The 18,598-nt window shown below is 41.8% G+C and overlaps 1 protein-coding gene across 1 annotated transcript; it reads left to right on the top strand.

Moving 5' to 3' along the window:
• Window positions 1-6,024: 6,024 nt before the first annotated feature.
• On the top strand, window positions 6,025-17,944 carry MTX3 (metaxin 3). Its single transcript, XM_056848617.1, has 9 exons — window positions 6,025-6,105; window positions 7,387-7,456; window positions 8,090-8,166; window positions 8,910-9,002; window positions 10,184-10,366; window positions 13,140-13,216; window positions 15,991-16,148; window positions 16,418-16,506; window positions 17,803-17,944. Exons 1-9 carry the CDS (start codon window positions 6,025-6,027, stop codon window positions 17,911-17,913), a joined length of 939 nt encoding a protein of 312 aa, XP_056704595.1. The 3' UTR covers window positions 17,914-17,944.
• Window positions 17,945-18,598: the final 654 nt, after the last annotated feature.

Genomic DNA, 18,598 nt, shown 5'->3' with positions numbered 1-18,598 from the left:
GGATATTGTTTAAAAGTTTGCTAATTCACTTTTGCTGAGAGGCTTTTCAGGCACCCGTGACCACAACTGCCAACGGAGCGTCTCTCTGACTTTCTGTTCAACTGTTAAAATATTTACCTTTCCTGATTCTTATACAACCAGCCCAATCATACACGTATGGCATATAGAAAAAAATGTCATTTGTTATTGATTTTACTTAAGAAAATATCAGGGTCTTGTTAAGTTTCCAAGCCGTGAGAAAGGGCTCATTAAGACAAATTTTATAGTTTGCTTATGGCACAGCACAAAAACCACAGCGTCTTTCAAAAAAAGGTTATGAGTCACTATTTTTAGGGAGAAAAAATAAGGCTGCCACTCTTAAGTAGCTTATATCCTGTGAAATCCAATAGGGCTGCCGTGAATTCGCAGCGCTGAGGATCTCAACCCTGAAGGAGCAACTGCCGAACATTTATACTTTGGTAGCCCTGTTCAAGCCAAGTTATATTCTATTGGCTTGGAGCTCTGGTTTATTTAGGCCACAGCAGCTGTCTAAGGTTTCAGGCAGTGTCTTTGCCAGCTAATCTGCTGCTTGGGATCCTTTTAAGTCAGGAAGCCAAGGTCTAGACCAGGGACTTTCCCCGTGCAAGAGAACTGTACCATGACATAAGGACCAACCTACATATTTCAAAGGAGATTCATGATCACATCTCTTAACATTTTTAAAGACTTAAATGCACCTGTGGAGGTTCACAAATCAGACTAAAGATTTGGCACTCTACTAGTTGTGTCTTCTTTCCCACATTGTAGTTAATAGACAATAATGCTCGGAAAAACTGAAAACAGCAGGAAAAGAGGAAGACCCAACATGAGATGGATTGACTCTACAAAGGACAGAACATTTTGGAACATTACAAAGCTGAGGTGCCTGTGTGTGTGTGTGTAGTGCTGTCAAGTCACTTCTGAGTCATGGTGAATTGATTACCTCCAATATCATTAACAGCCTTGCTCAGGTCTTGCAAACTGAAGGCCATGGACTTTTTAGTGGTGGCACCTCACCTTTGGAATGTACCAAAATGTTCTGTCATTAACCATCTTGCAGCTGAAGGCTGTGGCTTCCTTTATTGAGTCAATCCATCTCATGTTGGGTCTTCCTCTTTTCCTTCTGCCTGCAACTTTTCCTAGCATTATTGTCTTTTCCAGTGAGTCTTGTCTTCTCATGATGTCACCAAAATATGATCGCCTCAATTTAGTTATTTTAGCTTCTAGGAAGAATTCAGGCTTGTTTTGATCTAGCACCTACTTGTCTTTTTGGTAGTCCATGGTATCCTTAAAACTCTCCTCCAAGACCACATTTCAAATAAATTAATTTTTTCCTGTCAACTTTCTTTCTTGTCCAACTTTCACATTATCTTGGTCTCCAGCAACACTTCAATGAATTGCACAGAAGGTGATACGTGAAGTAAAATATTAAAGGTTTTGTGAAGAAAAAGGTTTGAAGTAGTAGAGGGCAGTTGCTTTATGGATACTCAACAGAAAGCAATTATTCTCAGCATCTTTAATTGGCCCTTACCTGGATGGCCCAGGTTTGCCTGATCTCATCAGATCTCAGAAGCTAAGCAGGGTCAGCCCTGGCTAGTACTTGGTGGAAGCCCACTAAGGAAGTCAAGAGTTGCTACACAGAGGCAGGCAACAGCACATCACCTCCATTAGTCTCTTGCCTTGAAAATCCTTTGGGGTCCCCATAAGTCAGTGGTTACTGTGCTTCCATTACCACCACTATCTTTAATAGGTATAAAGACAGAAAAGTAGGTAGACATGAGAGTAGAAAGAGCCCTTCAGTGTGCATACAGGAATTTGATATGTAAGGTACCAAAGAGATAGTACAGAGAGCCTTAAGCAGGTTACCATGGACAAGGCCCTGGTGGCCCCACTCTATAGAGATATTCACTCAGTCCACTTTTTCGTCATAGAATCATAGTTTGAAGGGACCACAAGGGTCATCTAGTCTAACCCCCTGCACAATGCAGGACATTAACACCTACCTCCCCCCACATCCCCTTCATTTCAGTGGAAAGTCAAAACTGTTTATTGGAAAGAGCTTTGAAAAGATAGGTTGCTTGAGGGTCCTACTGCTACAGTTTGTATTTCTTGGGTATTTATTTGGACCTAGCTATTTCTCTTGCCATGAAAACCCCAAAAGGGGTCGCCATAAGTTGGCTGTGACTTGACGGCACTTTACACACACAGCTATTTCAGTGTGCCTGCTTTTTAAATATGAACTGTATTTTATATATTTGTTATCAAGACTGCAGGCTATAAAATGGAAAAGCAGGATTTACATTTAAAATGCATCTTGACAATTACCTTCTAACCAAATTCTCTTCTAATTGCTTCCTCGCACCCAGTCTTTATGTATCTGTTTACCTGTCCCTTACTTCGAGCCTCTTCCATTTTTGCATCACTTAACCAAAGACCAAACAATGTGTTAGTTGCGAGATCTACATTCAGAGCTCCTGATTTTTAAAAGCTTCAAAGCAGCCCTAAATTTAATCAGGGAGTTTGTGCTGGGGAGGCCAGTGTCTCAGCCCCATTTTTTTGCCTTTCCTCATGGCTGCTTTCAATCTTTAAAAGCGTTAAGACCCAATTTATTTATTTCAGATGTTTATAGCACACTTTCCTCCCCATTGGGGAACCAAAGTGGTTTCTATTCATCTTTCCTCCATTTTATCCCCACAGACCAGTGAGACAGATTAGGCCTGGAGACAATGACTAGGCCAAGATTATCCTTATATGCTGGTGGGGATTTGATTTTGAGTCTCCCGTACCCTAGTCCGACACTCTGACCACTACCTCATGCAAGTTCTCAGGATATGCCTCCTACTGCTTTTTTTCCTGACATGTATCTTAAGATGTGTTTGGGAAGTTATGTGCAAAAAAGTAAGCAAAGGTTAACTTGTAGTTGGTCAGACCTGTTTTTATTTAATTCATCCAAATATGAAGAACAGATGGCTATTTTGTGTGTTCTCATCTCATTTCTGAAACTCTAGTTCCTATATCCATGGTGGGCAAGAGCTTAGGTCAAAAATAAATCTTATATAATCTCTGACTCCAGGAAAAGGGGTTTTATGGAAACCACAAAATATTTCAAGTCTCTCTACAAGTCTATAAACTCTCCATAAAATCCTAACCGTTGGTAACACTGACTAAAATGCAATATAGTTCACAGAATATTTGTGCCCTTGAAGTATTTCTTTGTTTCTGCCTCCAGATGAAATGAACAGTTGCAGTTTGTATTAGGTTTGTATTGTATTAGTTTGTCCAAATGTTCTCTTTTTAAAATGAAGATTCCATATTTTTCCTGAATGTATATTGTATCTAACTGAACTTTTTTAAAATGTTGCAATACTAGAATCTTTAAATGTCAAAATAATGGGCTTTGGAATAAAATCACAAGACTCTCAACTTTATTAAACTGTAAATAAACTAACGATAGGGCTAAAAGCACAGGAATAATTATACAGTTTACCTAACGTTTGACCAATATTAAAGTTGGTTTGTTTAGGGAGTTGTTATCCTGCCTTACTGCAAAAATAGCATTCAGTGTGGCTTACAAGATTTTAAAAGGCAAAATAATGCAAACTTTTAAAAAGAAAAAATCAAGTATTTACGAAACAGGGTAGCACCATACAAACGGCATATTAGTCAAACATTAGGCAGGAAGCTCTGAAAGGCAATAGGGGTTTTGAAGAGGCTATATCTGTGGCAGGATGGTTTTCCCTGGAAGCTGGAACCCGACCTGAGTAATATCATAGGGTTGCCAACCTGGGAATTTTTTGGAGATCTGGGGGCAGTGCCTAGGAGGGTGGACTTTAGGTAGGGGAGGGAGGTCAGCTGATATGTGATGCCCTTGCAGTCCACCCTCCAGAGCTGCCATTTCCTTCAGGGGAACTGATCTTTTCTGTCTGGACGCCAGCTGTAATTCCAGAACTCCCAGTGCTTGGCAGCCCTAAGTAATAACTGTAATACTTGTCAAATACAACAGAAGTCCAAGGCCTGTGCAACTTTTTAAAGCAACGTTACATCTTTCTAAATCTGTTAAAGTTAATGGGCTCGGAAGAGTGGGGATCTGTGTAGGATTGCACTAGCTAAAGATTAACACAAAGCAGCGCTCGCTTCACGAGATGTATGCTGCAATAACCTGTGGCCATTTATGCATGGGAGGTTTTACCTTGGATTTGCTGCTCTCTAGATGCACATTTCCCCCATCCAAATTCTTAAAACTCAAAAATAAGCCCCCATGTAGAGTTTTGAGAATTTGGATGGGGAAAATGTGCACCTATAGAGGGGCAAACCCAAGGCAACCCCCCCACCCCGTACATAAATGGCCTGTATTAGTCTTTAAGGAACCACTGGGATTCCTGCTTTATTTTGCTGCCACATACTAACAGGGCTACCCGTCCGAAAGAATTGTTCTGGTTACCCCCAGCCTGAGTCAGCCAGCCTTGCCTAGGGCACTCTCTTTTTCGCAGCCTACCTCTCACCCAGGGCAGCTGGGAGAATAAAATGGAAGAAGGGACCCTCGCATACATCACCCCAGTCCATAGAGGAAGAGTGAACAACAAGAACAGCGCACAGATTGGGATATTATCTACAATGAATTGAGACTGATTATGCAACAGAATATCCCTAAAACGCCGGAAATGATGTTATTAAGTATTATACCGGAAACGATATTAACTTAGAGATCTTTTTTGATTTATGCCACTATAGCTGCAAGATTGGTTTATGCAGCAAAATGGAAACTTTCAGAGATACCGGATAAGATGGACTGGATAAATAAAATGTTGGAACTAGCAGAACTGGCTAAACTTACGGCATTAGTAAATCAAAAGGAGAATACAGAATTTGTGGGAGAATGGGAGGCATGGACAATATATTGTCAAAATGAATTTAAATTGGGAAGTATTGAAGGTTATGTTTTGCTCTAATTCAATTGATTAAGGTAGAAATACTATGAAGATAAATGATTTAGATTTTAAGAATTGTTCCGATTTATCTATGAAGTATTGTATTGAATTAAATTAAATGCAAAGGTGACAATAAAGTTATCAAAAAGAGAGAGGAGAGGGGAAGTCAACGTAAATATATGAATTAATTAGTTATATAGAGAAATATTGTTTATAGCATATAATCATCTTAATGAATGATGGAAACTACTGTAATATAAAAAACAATAAAAATGTTATAAAAATAGAGAAATATTGTTTATATCATATAATCATCTTAATGAATGATGGAAACTACTACAATATAAAAAACAATAAAAATGTTATAAAAATAGAGTATTGTTTATATCATAATCATCTTAATGAATGATGGAAACTACTGTAATATAAAAAACAATAAAAATGTTATAAAAATAGAGAAATATTGTTTATATCATATAATCATCTTAATGAATGATGGAAACTACTGTCATATAAAAAACAATAAAAAATGTTATAAAAATAGAGAAATATTGTTTGTATCATATAATCATCTTAATGAATGATGGAAACTACTGTCATATAAAAAACAATAAAAATGTAAGATAGATAGATAGATAGATAGATAGATAGATAGATAGATAGATAGATAGATAGATAGATAGATATAAAAAGAACAGCGCACAGCATCTGAATTCCTCAACAGCCTTTCCCCCTGCTGCAACCCACGGACCACAGACCCGCCCTTGCGCTTCATAGGCCCTTTCAGCACGGGGAGGTTTTTCCCTTGAGTTTGCCGCTCTCCAGATGCCCTTTTTCCCCATCCAAATTCTCAAAGCTCAAAAATAAGCCTCCCCTGCAGAGCTTTGAGAATTTGGACGGGTGGGTGTGTGTGTGTGGGGATGTGCATCTGGAGAGCAGCAAACTCAAGGGGAAAACCCTCCCCGTGCTGCAAGGGCCCTCGCCTGGCAAGCTCCGCCGGCGCGCGCCTCGCCCGCGCACCGCCCCGACCGCGGGACTAGGGGCGGGGCTTCGCGAGGTCAGGGGTCGCCGCGCCAACATGGCGTCTCCCATGGAGCTGAGCTGCTGGGGCGGCGGTTGGGGGTTGCCGTCCGTGTGCGCGGAGTGCCTCGTTGTCATGGTAACGGCGGGCTCGAAGGGCAAGTTAGGGGGCGAGGAGGGTAGGCCCCACGGAGGGCTTTTCGAGACGGGGCTTGGTTTTTGGTAGGGGAAGCGTGGTGAGCTTCGGGTTGTGCCTGGAGTGACAGATTTCTTTTTCTTTTCCTCCAAAGAAAGATTTTGTTCAGCTGTCGAGAACCTCTGGAATAGCGCTGCCCTCTGCTCAGACGTGAGCCCCATAAGTTCAATTAAGTAAAACAATAAATAATTCAGGCAGTAATCAAATGCAGCTGTGACAGCAAGGTAGACTGCCCCTGACTATGGAAGTTCCACTGATTTAGCAATTTGTAATAATCTCTTTTCCTTTCTGTAACTGTATTAGGACAGCAAGGGGATAGCTGGTTCCCGGGCAGGATATCTCTGTGTGTCTGTAGTGCTGTAACTGGGGCAAGAGTCACGGAGGGTTACAATACACCATAACAAGAACTGGGTGAAACTGTTACTTTACTGCCGCGCCTCTATGTCTGTAGTGCTATCAGCTTTACCCTGAATGTTGATGGGTTGTCATATCTTGCATTTGGATAAATGTCTCTCCCTCAGTACAATCGGGACTCAGAGATTTCTGCCCATTAGGGCCTCTGGGTCGCAGCTGCCAGAATAAACTGTTTTTTTGAAATAACGATTCGGGTCTCTCTCCCCCCCGATCCCCCGTTTACCACAACACAGCAAAATCCATTTTAAAGTATCATGATAGCATTGGTTGTTCTACGTTCATGGGATCTGTAACGTTTAAATAGAAGGAAGTTAGAGAAACGCTCTCTCTTATTGTACTCTATAATTTTTTTCACAAGGGTCCTAGTTGAGCTCTAGATGTTTGCACCTAGCGGTCCACAACAACTAGTTGCTCCAGATAGTAGTGAATGTTCTGTCCACATCAAAAGACCCATTGATTTCCTGTGTTGTCTGGATGAGCAGTGTAACTGTGAATGCAGTTGTGCACCTTTATGCACATAAGCTGCACATATGGCAATGATGTCTCTGTTGGACCAGGGCAAATGTATTGCAAAATTAGTAATGTCTTCTCCAAGTAGCCATGAACCAAATCTACTGTCAATTATCCCATTAATTTTCAGGGATCTGTATGGCACCCCTGATGCTTCTTGTAGTAGCAATAGCATAATGTAATTGTGTATTCCAGGGATGAGAAGGGACATATTAGAAAAACTTACCATCCATCTTCATATTTAAATTGTATAAATTCTACAGAATAAATGACTGAGTTTATTTGTAACTTCTATTGCAGGCGTATGGAAGGTTTTCTGGTGCACCATTGAAAGTGAATGTTATAGATAATTCATGGAAAGCACTAAGAGGTATTCCATTAGTATTTTTAACATGTACATTATTGTATTAGGCGCCGTTTTAAGAAAAAGTTACATACATAACTGCATCTCCGCAAATGGGCAGTTAAAGTTGACATTGCTCATGTGTTTTGTTGTTCAAAACAAAACGTTGATAAGACCAAACATAGTACAACGTTGTTTTTTTGCCAGCACCGTGTTGCAAGCCATCAGTTGTACCAGAACATCTAGGATGCTTCCCTGACTTAGCCTCTCAGGACAGGGCAGCTGTACTGTGAAGAGTCTGGTGTGAAAATCAGATGTTGGTGCACAGGGGGAATGGTGGCAGAATGATGGAATAGCAAAATTTAGCACAATCCCGTGCATATTAATAAGATTAAAGTCCCTCCCTTGTTGCGCTGGTACAATGCAACTACAAGATATGAGTATTCATTCAAACCATGTGCCAAAAATAAAGGCTGCTAGGCTGCCTATGATGATATCAGCTTGCTCAAGCAAACATCTGGTGCAGCACCAGTCTTCTGGGGACACCCAAAGTATTGAACTGACAGGATGTCTCACATGAGCAAACTTGAGCATCAGTTAAGTTAGCCATAGTAGGGTCTTTCTGGTTATATGATCTTGACATTAATTCTTAACTTTTAGGGAGTGTACCATTATTGGTATCGGATGACATTGTTATTTCTCAGCCAGCAAAAATTCTAAACTTCTTAAGAAAACAGGTGGGTTTCCAAATTTGACATCTCATGTTTAGGTCAGTTTAACGTTTAAAGATTATTTTTATTTGTTGCGCTTGCATTTATTCGTGGATCGCTATCCTGTGCGAAATGCAGGAAGTCTTTGTGTGTAAGCTAAAGGCTGCAATAGACGGTTGAGGCACAACAGCAGCGAGACTGGTGCTGAGCACTCTGCTGGGATGCAGCCTGATGCCTGGGCCCACACCTGTGCTAGAAGGGCAGGATTGCATCCCACCTGTCTCCATCGCTTTCAGATCCTCTGCATGATGTAAACAACAGAGCCACAAGTATACTGTGAATAAACCTTTTGCATTCTTCTTTATTATCGCTTGAAGCTCTTCATAATTCTAAAATCTGGGAAGGCACCTCTTACATAAACATTAATAGTCAATTTTGTTAAAATTTCTTTCTTGTGTTTTAATGTATGTGTTTGTCCTGGACCTTAAAAATAGATGTCTGGATAACGTCAGCCGTTCTACTTTGAAATCATGAACTTGGAAAATATTAAGACAATAATTTGGTTTATTAAAATATTTCTAGAGCCTATTTCTCCACAGAATATGAACTCAAGGTAGATATATGATTTGTTATATATATATTATGCAACCAGGAATGAATAACTGTTTTGTTGTAGAGGGACATTCAGTTGTTCTGTTTCTTTTCCGTTTGGAAATTGTTGTATAATTTGTTTGTGCGCCATCTGTTTGTTGCATTTTTTCCACTGGCAGAAATACAATGCTGATTATGAACTGTCTGCAAAAGAAGGCGCTGACACACTGGCCTACATTGCACTACTTGAAGAAAAACTCCATCCTGCTTTGGTAAGTACAGAGTTGTTGTTAGGGGCCACAGGTAATGATTTCAGGTGCTGTTTAGCTAAGTCAAGCACATGACTCACTCATCGTTGCCGTGAGATGACTTAGGGAACCAACATTGACTTAGGGGTCAGCAGTTACTGTTAAAATCGGGTTTCTTAAAACAGTTTTAAGATGATCTTCAAATTAAAGTGGCAAGAAGAACTTTTTTGGCACTTTATTTATTTCCTGCACAGACTTGCGCTGACAGTTGATAAGGTATTCACACACAAACCCCCACGCCATACAGCAGCTGGGGTGTCACGGCAAGGCCCAGAGTCCCGCCCTCTTGCCAATTCATGCTGCACACCATGGTTTCTCCAGGCCTCGGAAATGAAGGGAATGAGGTTAGACTTTACCCTAGTAATTCTCTCCTCTTTGGTCACTTGTCTCTAGCTGTGGGAGGCAGATGCTGGTGTGTCCTGTCAGTCTCCACTCTCCTGTTTTCAAAGGCAACCTTACAGACTGTACATGCTCCATAGGAGCCTCACCCCTCTCGCAGGATAGGCAGAAACCCATTTCCAGGCACCTGTCATTGGGTGCTTCTTCCCTGTTAGGGGAAGGGAGATGACCTTGAAAACTGACTTATGCCCCACTTTCTCTGTTCCTTTCCGCCAAACAGGTGAGTGGGAGTTAAAGGGGCTGTGGTCCCAACTTCCCCCCAACCCATGCAAGTTCCCATGAGTTTGGGTGAGCCGCCTGGTGCAGCCCCCAAATTGTCCTCCATTGCATCTTCAGGTGTAAGGTGGACAGCAACTTAAATTGGCAAAGGGTGGGGACACTCCGCAGTGTCCTGACGTGCCTGTACTGCTGTTTGATCACCATGGCAAGCTCAGGCAATGTTGGGGCTCCGGGCAGATCCCAGTCCTGCCCTTCCTCCCACAGTCCTTGCTGTCCTGCCTGGCTCCAGAGGGAGTTGGGGCGGGGGTCCCTCCTTGGAATAGCTGCCATTCAGGAGGTTTGACACAATATGAATGGCTTGCTCCCCTTCCTTCCTCACCTTGCATGCTGGTTTGCTGTTAGATGCGATCAGGTTCCCATGTTACAGAAGCCTACTTCTTAGACAAAAAACTTTGGTTCTTGATAAGTAAGAGCATGATGTTTATTCTTGAATTGCATTTAATTTGCTCTTTATCATTGTGATGTAGCTGCATACTTTCTGGGTGGAAGCTGATAATTACTACGCTGTGACCAAACCATGGTTCGGTTCAAAGATTCCATTTCCCCTGAGTTGGTATCTGCCTGGGAAGATGTCTCGGGAAGCTCTTAATAGGATCTTGGTGACCAAAGGGGGGCCTCCGTTCAGCAGCCTTGCTGAAATAGAAGTACAGGTATGCCTTGCCTTGTTAGCCATTTAGGTCAAATAGATGCAGATTTATTGAAATCACATGCAAAATGTTTGCTTTCCTACTCTTTGACTGTAGAATGCAGCATTTATATTTGTTGTGACTTTGGTTTGCATCACATTTGTCTTGCTTTCTGGGCAGTCTTCTCTTGTTCCTGGATTTAATGTGTCGTTTTTCTATTCTGGTGTCTACCTACACTGATTTATAGCAGGGTTAGCTAAAAAGTCTTGGAAGGAGCAGTGAACTCTCATGGTCAATCAACCTTCTAAAATAAATCTCCCCTTTGTACATTTTCCCAGTTCATTTTATGATTTATACCCTTCCCTTTTGGCAAATATTTGAATTATTAATATCTATAATTAAGAAACACAAACAGACACAAATAAACATAAATGGCAAATAATATCTATTTTTTGTGATCCTGATTAGTGTCTCCTGTATTGTTTCATAATATAGATGCTCTTCATTCCTTTCCTTAAAACACACTGAAGCCTGATTTACAAAGGCTGGAAAATGAGTTGGTAGAAAGGAGTGCACTGCTTTCGCCTGCCTTGAATGTTCCTTTGCAATAAAAACTTCCTGCAACTAGAAAACAGCTACAGTAAGCTATGAGTCAGGGTAGAATTTTATTCATTGCTGAGCTAGCTTTCTGTCTGCATTAAGTTTTTATGCAAAGGAGCATTCAGAGCTGGAATCCAGAATGGTGCTTCCTACTTGCTTTTCTTGCACGTATAAATCAGGCCTGAGGCTTGGCTTAACCATGCAAAAGAATGAGCTGCTAGAACTAGGGTTGCCAACCTGCAGGTGGTGGCTGGAGATCTCCCGCTATTACAATTGATCTCCAGGCGACAAAGATCAGTTCACTTGGAGAAAATGGCTGCTTTGAAAGGTGAACCCTATGGCATTATAACCATTGAAATCCCTCCCCAAACCCCGCCCTCTTCAAACTCCACCCACCAAAATCTCCAGGTATTTCCAATTTGGAGCTGGCAACCCTAGCTAGACCACACTTTGCCACTTTGAACTGCAGGTGATGGATTCCAGTTTTTAAAGCTATTTTGCATGAAAAGTTCCACAATAATGGAAAAACAGCACAAACACAAGGGTCTCCAGCAGAGGTCTTTCAAACCATCGACTACCTGATCCTTTAAACTAGTCAAGCTGGAGATTGAATTTGGGGTCTTCTGTATACAAAGCAGAGACTCAAGCTCTGACCAATGGCCCTCCCCAAGCCTCTACCCCCTTCTTGCTGTGCTGCTGTTGTTTTAATTTGCAGGGAGCTTTTTGCATAGGGGAACGTTCAAAATGTGAAACTCCATGATCCTCCATCTACAGTCCTGTACAGTCTATTCTGCCACCTCAGCATTCTCTTTCCTTATTCTCATTCCATTCTTCTCCATTTATAAAGTAAACCTGATATGAAGTCTGAAAAGTATCCATTGGCAAAGTATTTGGGTGCTTTTTCAGAACATGCTGAGCACAATGTCAGCATCAGTCCCCCCTCTTTGTTGGAGAAAATGCAGTGTGTGGCTATCCCTGATCTCAATGGGTAGAGAAGTTTATGCATGTGAAAGTATTCTTTTAGGTTGTGTGTGGTCTTTCCTTCTCTCTCTCTCTTTCTCCTTTGCTATAACCCTCCCAAAGTCCACTAACTGTTTGATATTTATGTAGCAAGAGTACATATTTAGGGTTTTTTTAACAACAAGATATTAAGAGCCCCCTGGCACAGTGGTAAGCTGCAGTCCAAGCTGCTCATGACCCGAGTTCAATCCCAACGGAAGTTGGTTTCAGGTAGCCAGCTCAAGGTTGACCGCCCCCCACCGGTCCTGCTCCATCTTTCTGAGGTCGGTCAAATGAGTACCCAGCTTGCTGGGGGTAAAGGGGAGATGACTGGGGAAGGCACTGGCAAACAACCCCATAAAACAAAGTCTGTCTAGTAAACATCGGGATGTGACGTCACCCCATGGATCAGGAATGACCTAGTGCTTGCACAGGGAACCTTTACCTTTAACAATAAGATATAACTAAAGTTAATGTGTTGCTAAACAGGCACTCTTGCTTGCTGGGTAAGAACAAGGCCCACTTAATCCAGCATGTTTTGCAAGAATCTAAGCAAGTAGCAAACACTATAGGAGGTGGTCTGCAGTTTATAAACGCAAGTATAATATGACCTGGACCCAATGTATCTTGGAAACATGCCAGGAAGCAAGTTTGCCAACTGGTGTAGACTACAAGGAATTCATGTTATACATTCTGTCCACCCCAGCATTAGTCAAAAAAGGCTGTGCTGTTGCATCCTGACCCATTTGAAGCTTCTGAGATACCTTCAAAGCATCCTAACATACAGAAAATTGCAGTAGTTAATCTGTGAAATGGTCGAGGCGCAGATGATGAACATGAGATCTCTGGTTTCCAGGCGGATATGATAATAGTGTGGTCATGCAATGAACAAGCAAGAGGAAGAAGAGTCTAGCATTCAAAAGGATAACCACAGGCAGGGACAGGTTAGTGCAAGGTCACACATTAAAGTTCAGTAGCATTGTCTTAGGGTTAAATGCATGCCTCCTGTAATATTTGCCACTGTGAACAGAAGGAACATAAATCTTTCATGGCTTTAAGCGGTACATATTGTGGCACATGGATTCTTGGTTGTTCCTCTTGCCAATACTGGAAATCTCATGCAAATGAAATCATGATCAGTATTTTGAAGTAGTGCAGATAAGCTTAGGGCGTTCTTTTGTTTTTGTGTCCTTTTTAGATCTACAGAGAAGCCAAGGAGTGTCTGAATCTTCTTTCAAGCAGACTGGGGACATTGCCATATTTTTTTGGAAATATGTAAGTACCACGTTTGAAACATACATAGTGTGATATGTTTAATGTCAAAATCTATGTTCTCTTTTAAAAGACAAAGGTGATTTTGTTTTTTATGTTTTGTCATTTTGTTTTATGCTTTGTTTTTCTGTTCTTATGAATTAGGATTTTTTTAAAAAAAAATTTTTAACGTATACAGTGACTGATGTGCAAAACTAATAAGTAGAGGTTGCGTCAAAGTAAAAGATGACTAATTTTGTATGCCGAAGAGAACAAAGGCCTAAAAATAGAGTTCACCGAGTGTCTTCATCCCCAGGATGTGTTTGCCTCCTTCCTGGTTTTGCAGCTGAAATGACAAAATTGCGTACCAGCAAATCAAACACTGACTCAGCCGTCAGTCTGGCCTCTTCTTCCCCACTCTTCAGGCAGGCAGCATGTCATCTTTTTTTTCCCAACCAAATGAAAGCACCGTATATTCATTTTTCTATTTTTTTCATTCGTTTGACATTTTATTAACAATAATGTAAAATGCTATTTTAAAGTACAAAATTGCACTCGGGATGGGGGAAGGCATCTTGGCAACATCATAAGTTCCAGCCAATTAATGCTGGGCACAGCTGGCTTCTGGTGTACACCCGCCAGAGAGCCAGCGTGGTGTAGTGGTTAAGAGCGGTGGTTTGGAACTGCGAACTCTGATCTGGAGAACCGGGTTTGATTCCCCACTCCTCCACATGAGCGGCGGAAGCTAATCTGGTGAACTGGATTTGTTTCCCTGCTCCTACACATGAAGCCAGATGGGTGACCTTGGGCTAGTCACAGCTCTTAGAGCTCTCTCAGCCCCACCTACCTCACACAGTGTCTGTTGTGGGGAAGGGAAGGTGATTGTAAGCTGGTTTGATTCTTCCTTAAGTGGTAGAGAAAGTCGGCATATAAAAACCAACTCTTTTTCTCCCCCTCCCCCCATATCCCGATCCTATTGAACAACAGGCAACAGTTTAGCTAAACAGCGTGGTACGATTCAGACTTGAAACCAACGATGGTTTGTGAATGGCTGAATCGTAGTGCTGGTTTGGAGCTCTTTTCCAAGCCCCAGTTCAACCACGCTGTTGTTTGGCCTGATATTCAAATCAAAAAGGCATGTTTTGGAGCTGTCACTCCACCCTGGATGGGGGGAGGGAGTGGTGGCCAAAGAGCAGCTAGTCTGGGAGCAGAATGTAAAACCAGCCTGGTAGCTTCCTCGGGCGGTTTCCCAGAGCACTTTCTCCTCCAATCTCCAGCCTAGCCACAGCCTCATCTGCATCATCCCCACACTTCTACTTTTAAGTTAAAGAAAATGACTTTCAGCAGATGAAATCGGTGGTCTGCTGCAGCACTGTGTGTCATCCACCATATTTAATTAAATGTATTCTTTTTCCTGGAAGCATTTGCTGTGAGATGCACATATATGGGACTACACAGCTCCTGTGGAAGGGAGAGGGCACTTTTGCAAAACGTAACCTCACATGAAGGTGGAGTGTGCCTGGCCCTTAGCCCAGCCAAGATCAGCCCCCAAATCGCTGGAGCAGCACTTTGGCTCCCCCAGTCCATTGGTGCTGCCGACCACGAGCTTCAGATCTGCACGTGGAGCGATGCTTTGCCAGCAGGCAGGCCAGACTCAGCAATGCGGAGAACAAGCTTCAGTAGGTCTACCTGGATCTATTCAATGGAGCTCACTCCCAGGGAAGTGTTCTTAGGATTGCTGTGGTAGGATAGCATTCAGGGATTCTAAGGGGAGGCAGGTGAGGAGGCGAAAAGCATAAAAGACTGCTTGTCTGCACATCTGGAACTCAGTCCATGGTGTCACATCATGTTTGCGTCAAGCCATTCTCAACCTGACCCTGTATGTGTGATAAATTCTGTGTCATCAGAGCTCCTCCCCTGTGCTGCTTGAAAACGAGGATAATTCAAATTAGACCATGATCTTCGTAACCTTTACATTTTTATTTTCAAGTCACATGTGCAAAGTGGAGTGTTGGTTTTGTTTGTTAGTTTGATCTGAATGTCTGATAGCATTACATCACCATCTATGTATTAACATTCCATGTAGATTTCTTGATTTATCCATTCTTGTTTATCTTTCTTAAGTGAGCTGCTGAAATTAGGCCAGTGTTTGATATTAGTATCTGTCAAAGAGTTGCCAAAGGGCTTGAAATATATGATTGCAACTGCTGCTGTTTTATAATTATAGGTGCAGGCAATTGCCGTTGCAACCTGCTTGGTATGTGGTGGGATGCTGTGGGTAATTGGTACCCTGAGCCCTCTGCTGGAGGGATTTTATTGTTGTGGTGACCTAATACAGCCCTACCTCAGTTTTCAAGGAAATAACAAAACGTGCCGTCTGAGCACTTCTTCTTTTTTTATATAGTTTTTATTTATATAATTAAGAGGATACAGGGGGAAAAAAGGGAAAGGGTAAACGTTATATTTATAAAAACAATACAGTATTATAAAACAGTTTCTGAATAAAACTTAATTACAGAATCATTTGTTTATTCTACTTATGTCAGGCTGATTTCTATTATCTGATAATCCAGATTTTGCTTAGCAATTAATTAAAGTAAGAAAGATAGTACATAGCTTATTATGGATGTTTAAATTAACGTACTTCGTTCACCGTCTGAGCACTTCTGCCAACAGTTCTGCATTGGCACACATGCCAACATGAAGCCTCTAAGAATCCTCAGATTGCTGCATTTTTATTTTTTCTGTTTCCAAAGTTTCTTAAGGAAGCATGAGTGTCATATCTTTTTGTTTCCTAGGCCTACAACTCTGGATGCTTTTGTGTTTGGTTTCCTTGCTCCTCTTTATAAAGTGCAGTTCCCAAAAGTCCAATTACAAGATCATTTGAAGCAGCTTCCCAATTTATGTCGCTTCTGTGATGACATCCTGAGTTGCTACTTTAGACTAAACGTCACAGGTAACCTGTGCTTTTCTCTTTCTATATGTTCCATACTTTCAAAAGAAAGATATGCTAAAATCAAATAATTTCACTGATGAACTTTGGAAATCTGTTGTTTTTGAATTTGTTGGGACGGAGGAGTTAAGGTAGACAACTTTTGAAGTATGTGAGAGGATACAGTTTCTCAGTCTCTTTTTTTGACTTGTCAAGATCTTGAAAAGTTATATGTAAGGGATATACAGTTCCTTCTAATTTTCTTTCTCTTTCTGTGCATTTTGCCTATCTAGGCATCTCTCCAGCAGATCAAGACCCCATTGATGCAAACCTGCAGAAACTCATACAGCTTGTAAACAAGGAATCCAACTTAATTGAAAAGGTTTTCAATCAGCCTTTCTGTGATCTTTTGGTGGACAATGAAGGGCCAAACTGGGCATGACAGCAGAAGTTCTTTGTGTTTAAGCACAGGACTGTCTTCAGTCAGATAAAAAGGATGGGGGTGGGATTGAAGGAAGAGGTGTAAAACCTCAAAAGGGCAAAATGGTGATGCAGCCTCTCTTCTCGAGCACGTTTCTCCTCAGCGGAGGTCCAGCTCCAGAAGTTACCTCAGCTAGCAGAAACTGTTTGGGGTGGAGGGACTGCAGGGAGGATTCCTCCCTCATAGCTCCCTTTTGCTTTTGAGATTGGACTCCATCTTTCATGCCATGTGACTAGGGCAGTTCCACATGGAAGCATACGGAACCGTTGCGTCTAGTTTAATTGAACATTATTGCCTTAACAAGATCTTGTTAAAGTTTGTTTAAAGCAGTCGTTCCCAAAGTGGGCAGTACCACCCCCTGGGGGGCGGTGGGCTTACCTAGGGGAGACACTAAGAGGCAAGGGGGCAGCAGGGGGCGCTAGAGGTGGGCCCCTTCAACTGTGTTGCTGGATAGGTTAGGGGGCACTGGGGTTGAGTTTGTGGAACCAAGGGGGCGGTGGCCCGAAAAGTTTGGGAACCACTGGTTTAACGTATGCATTAGGAATGGCATTAGAAATAGTCAAGATGGATATTACTTGGCTTAGCAAATTCAACATCATGGGTTGGATCTAACCACCTGTTCTGATTCCAAGTGTACTGTTTGGAGAGTGACATTAAGTAATTATCAGACAAAAATTCTGTTTTAGTTGTGTTCTAGGATGATTGTTTCAGGTTCTGTCACTACCGAGGACAAATGTAATTTATTTGGGTTGGATCCTGTCTAATTCCAAGCACAAAAGTGCATCTTCCCTTTCTCCCCTCTCGTGTCAGCCTGAAATGCTTCTCCTTAGGGACAGGGAACCCACATGAGCAGTATGAATGGGGGTGGGGAGGGGGTTCCTGTAAAAGCTCCTCTTATGAGTCTAGGGTAAAGGGCCCCTCACCATCCCCTCTGTCTTCCTTATGTACACATGATAGTACATGAAATAGCATCCATTATAACATATTTGCCAGTCATACTCTGATAATTGAGATATTGAGGAAGGACAGTACTGATTCACAGAGCGCTCACCCGAGTCTGGTTTCCTTCATCTCAATGAGGCTACTCAAGTATATATATTTAGTCTTGAAAATAGTTAGTGTTTCATTACATGGAAACAAGGATATAAATACCTCGTTCATCAGGCATCTGAATAGGGTATGATTTGTTTCCTGCAGATGGACGACAATCTTCGGAAGAGCCCTCAGCACCCTCCGCGGAAACTGACAACTCTCAAACTTTCTACAACTGGGGAAGGAAACAGCTCAGTGAATCGCTTGTCACCCTGAGAGTTTTCGTGTTTATGTGTTCCGATGTCAGTCTCTCGTTGATCTTCACACTGATATACACACCGTGTGTATATGAAGTTACGGAAAACGCTGAATTGGTCAGCAGTAGCAAGTGCATTTGTGTGATCAATGCACTCAATGTTTATATAAGAAACAGTGAAAGTCTGTACCGACCACAGGCAGAGTCATTAAGCAGTGTACATTACCACATGAAGCCACCTTAAATGCTGCACAATGCTTGCCTTCCAGAGTTAGCATAGAGAAGCTAAGATTTCACACATCACAATACTACAACAGCCTCTTCTGTTGATTAGGCGTTCTGTTTTTACCACAATCATTGTTATGGCTTAACTAGGTTGTTGTATGTATGAAGTAGCTGTTTGGTCACCATTTTTTGCATTTTTCACGAATGGTTTGAAAACCAAGAGAATTAATTGTTGCCCTTTGTGGCAGGAAGTAAGGGATGAGGTTCCTATTTTTAATGTGCTATTGCAAGCGACGATTAGGAGAGAGGGCATTGTAAAGTGCATTTAGATTTTTTAAATGAACTGCACTGCTTCAGCATTTGATATTAGAACCTTTATTTAGCTCTGGTCTCGGTCAGGAATGGTATAAGTGTGACCAACCTCCTTGAGACCACATCCCTTCAAATTCTAGCACGTAGATTTACCGTATTGGTTCAATA

Source organism: Euleptes europaea, chromosome 4 (genome assembly GCF_029931775.1).
Source record: "Euleptes europaea isolate rEulEur1 chromosome 4, rEulEur1.hap1, whole genome shotgun sequence".
Lineage (NCBI taxonomy): Eukaryota > Metazoa > Chordata > Lepidosauria > Squamata > Sphaerodactylidae > Euleptes > Euleptes europaea.
The sequence above is the reverse complement of the archived record's forward strand: the minus strand, read 5'-3'. Positions and strand labels throughout refer to the sequence as shown.

Excerpts from the sequence above, each read along its gene's own strand:
- MTX3 (XM_056848617.1), top strand. The coding sequence starts at position 6,025 with ATGGCGTCTCCCATGGAGCTGAGCTGCTGGGGCGGCGGTTGGGGGTTG. Across the intron at positions 8,167-8,909 it reads TAAACTTCTTAAGAAAACAG|AAATACAATGCTGATTATGA; the intron begins GTGGGTTTCCAA and ends TTCCACTGGCAG. Across the intron at positions 13,217-15,990 it reads CCATATTTTTTTGGAAATAT|GCCTACAACTCTGGATGCTT; the intron begins GTAAGTACCACG and ends TTTGTTTCCTAG.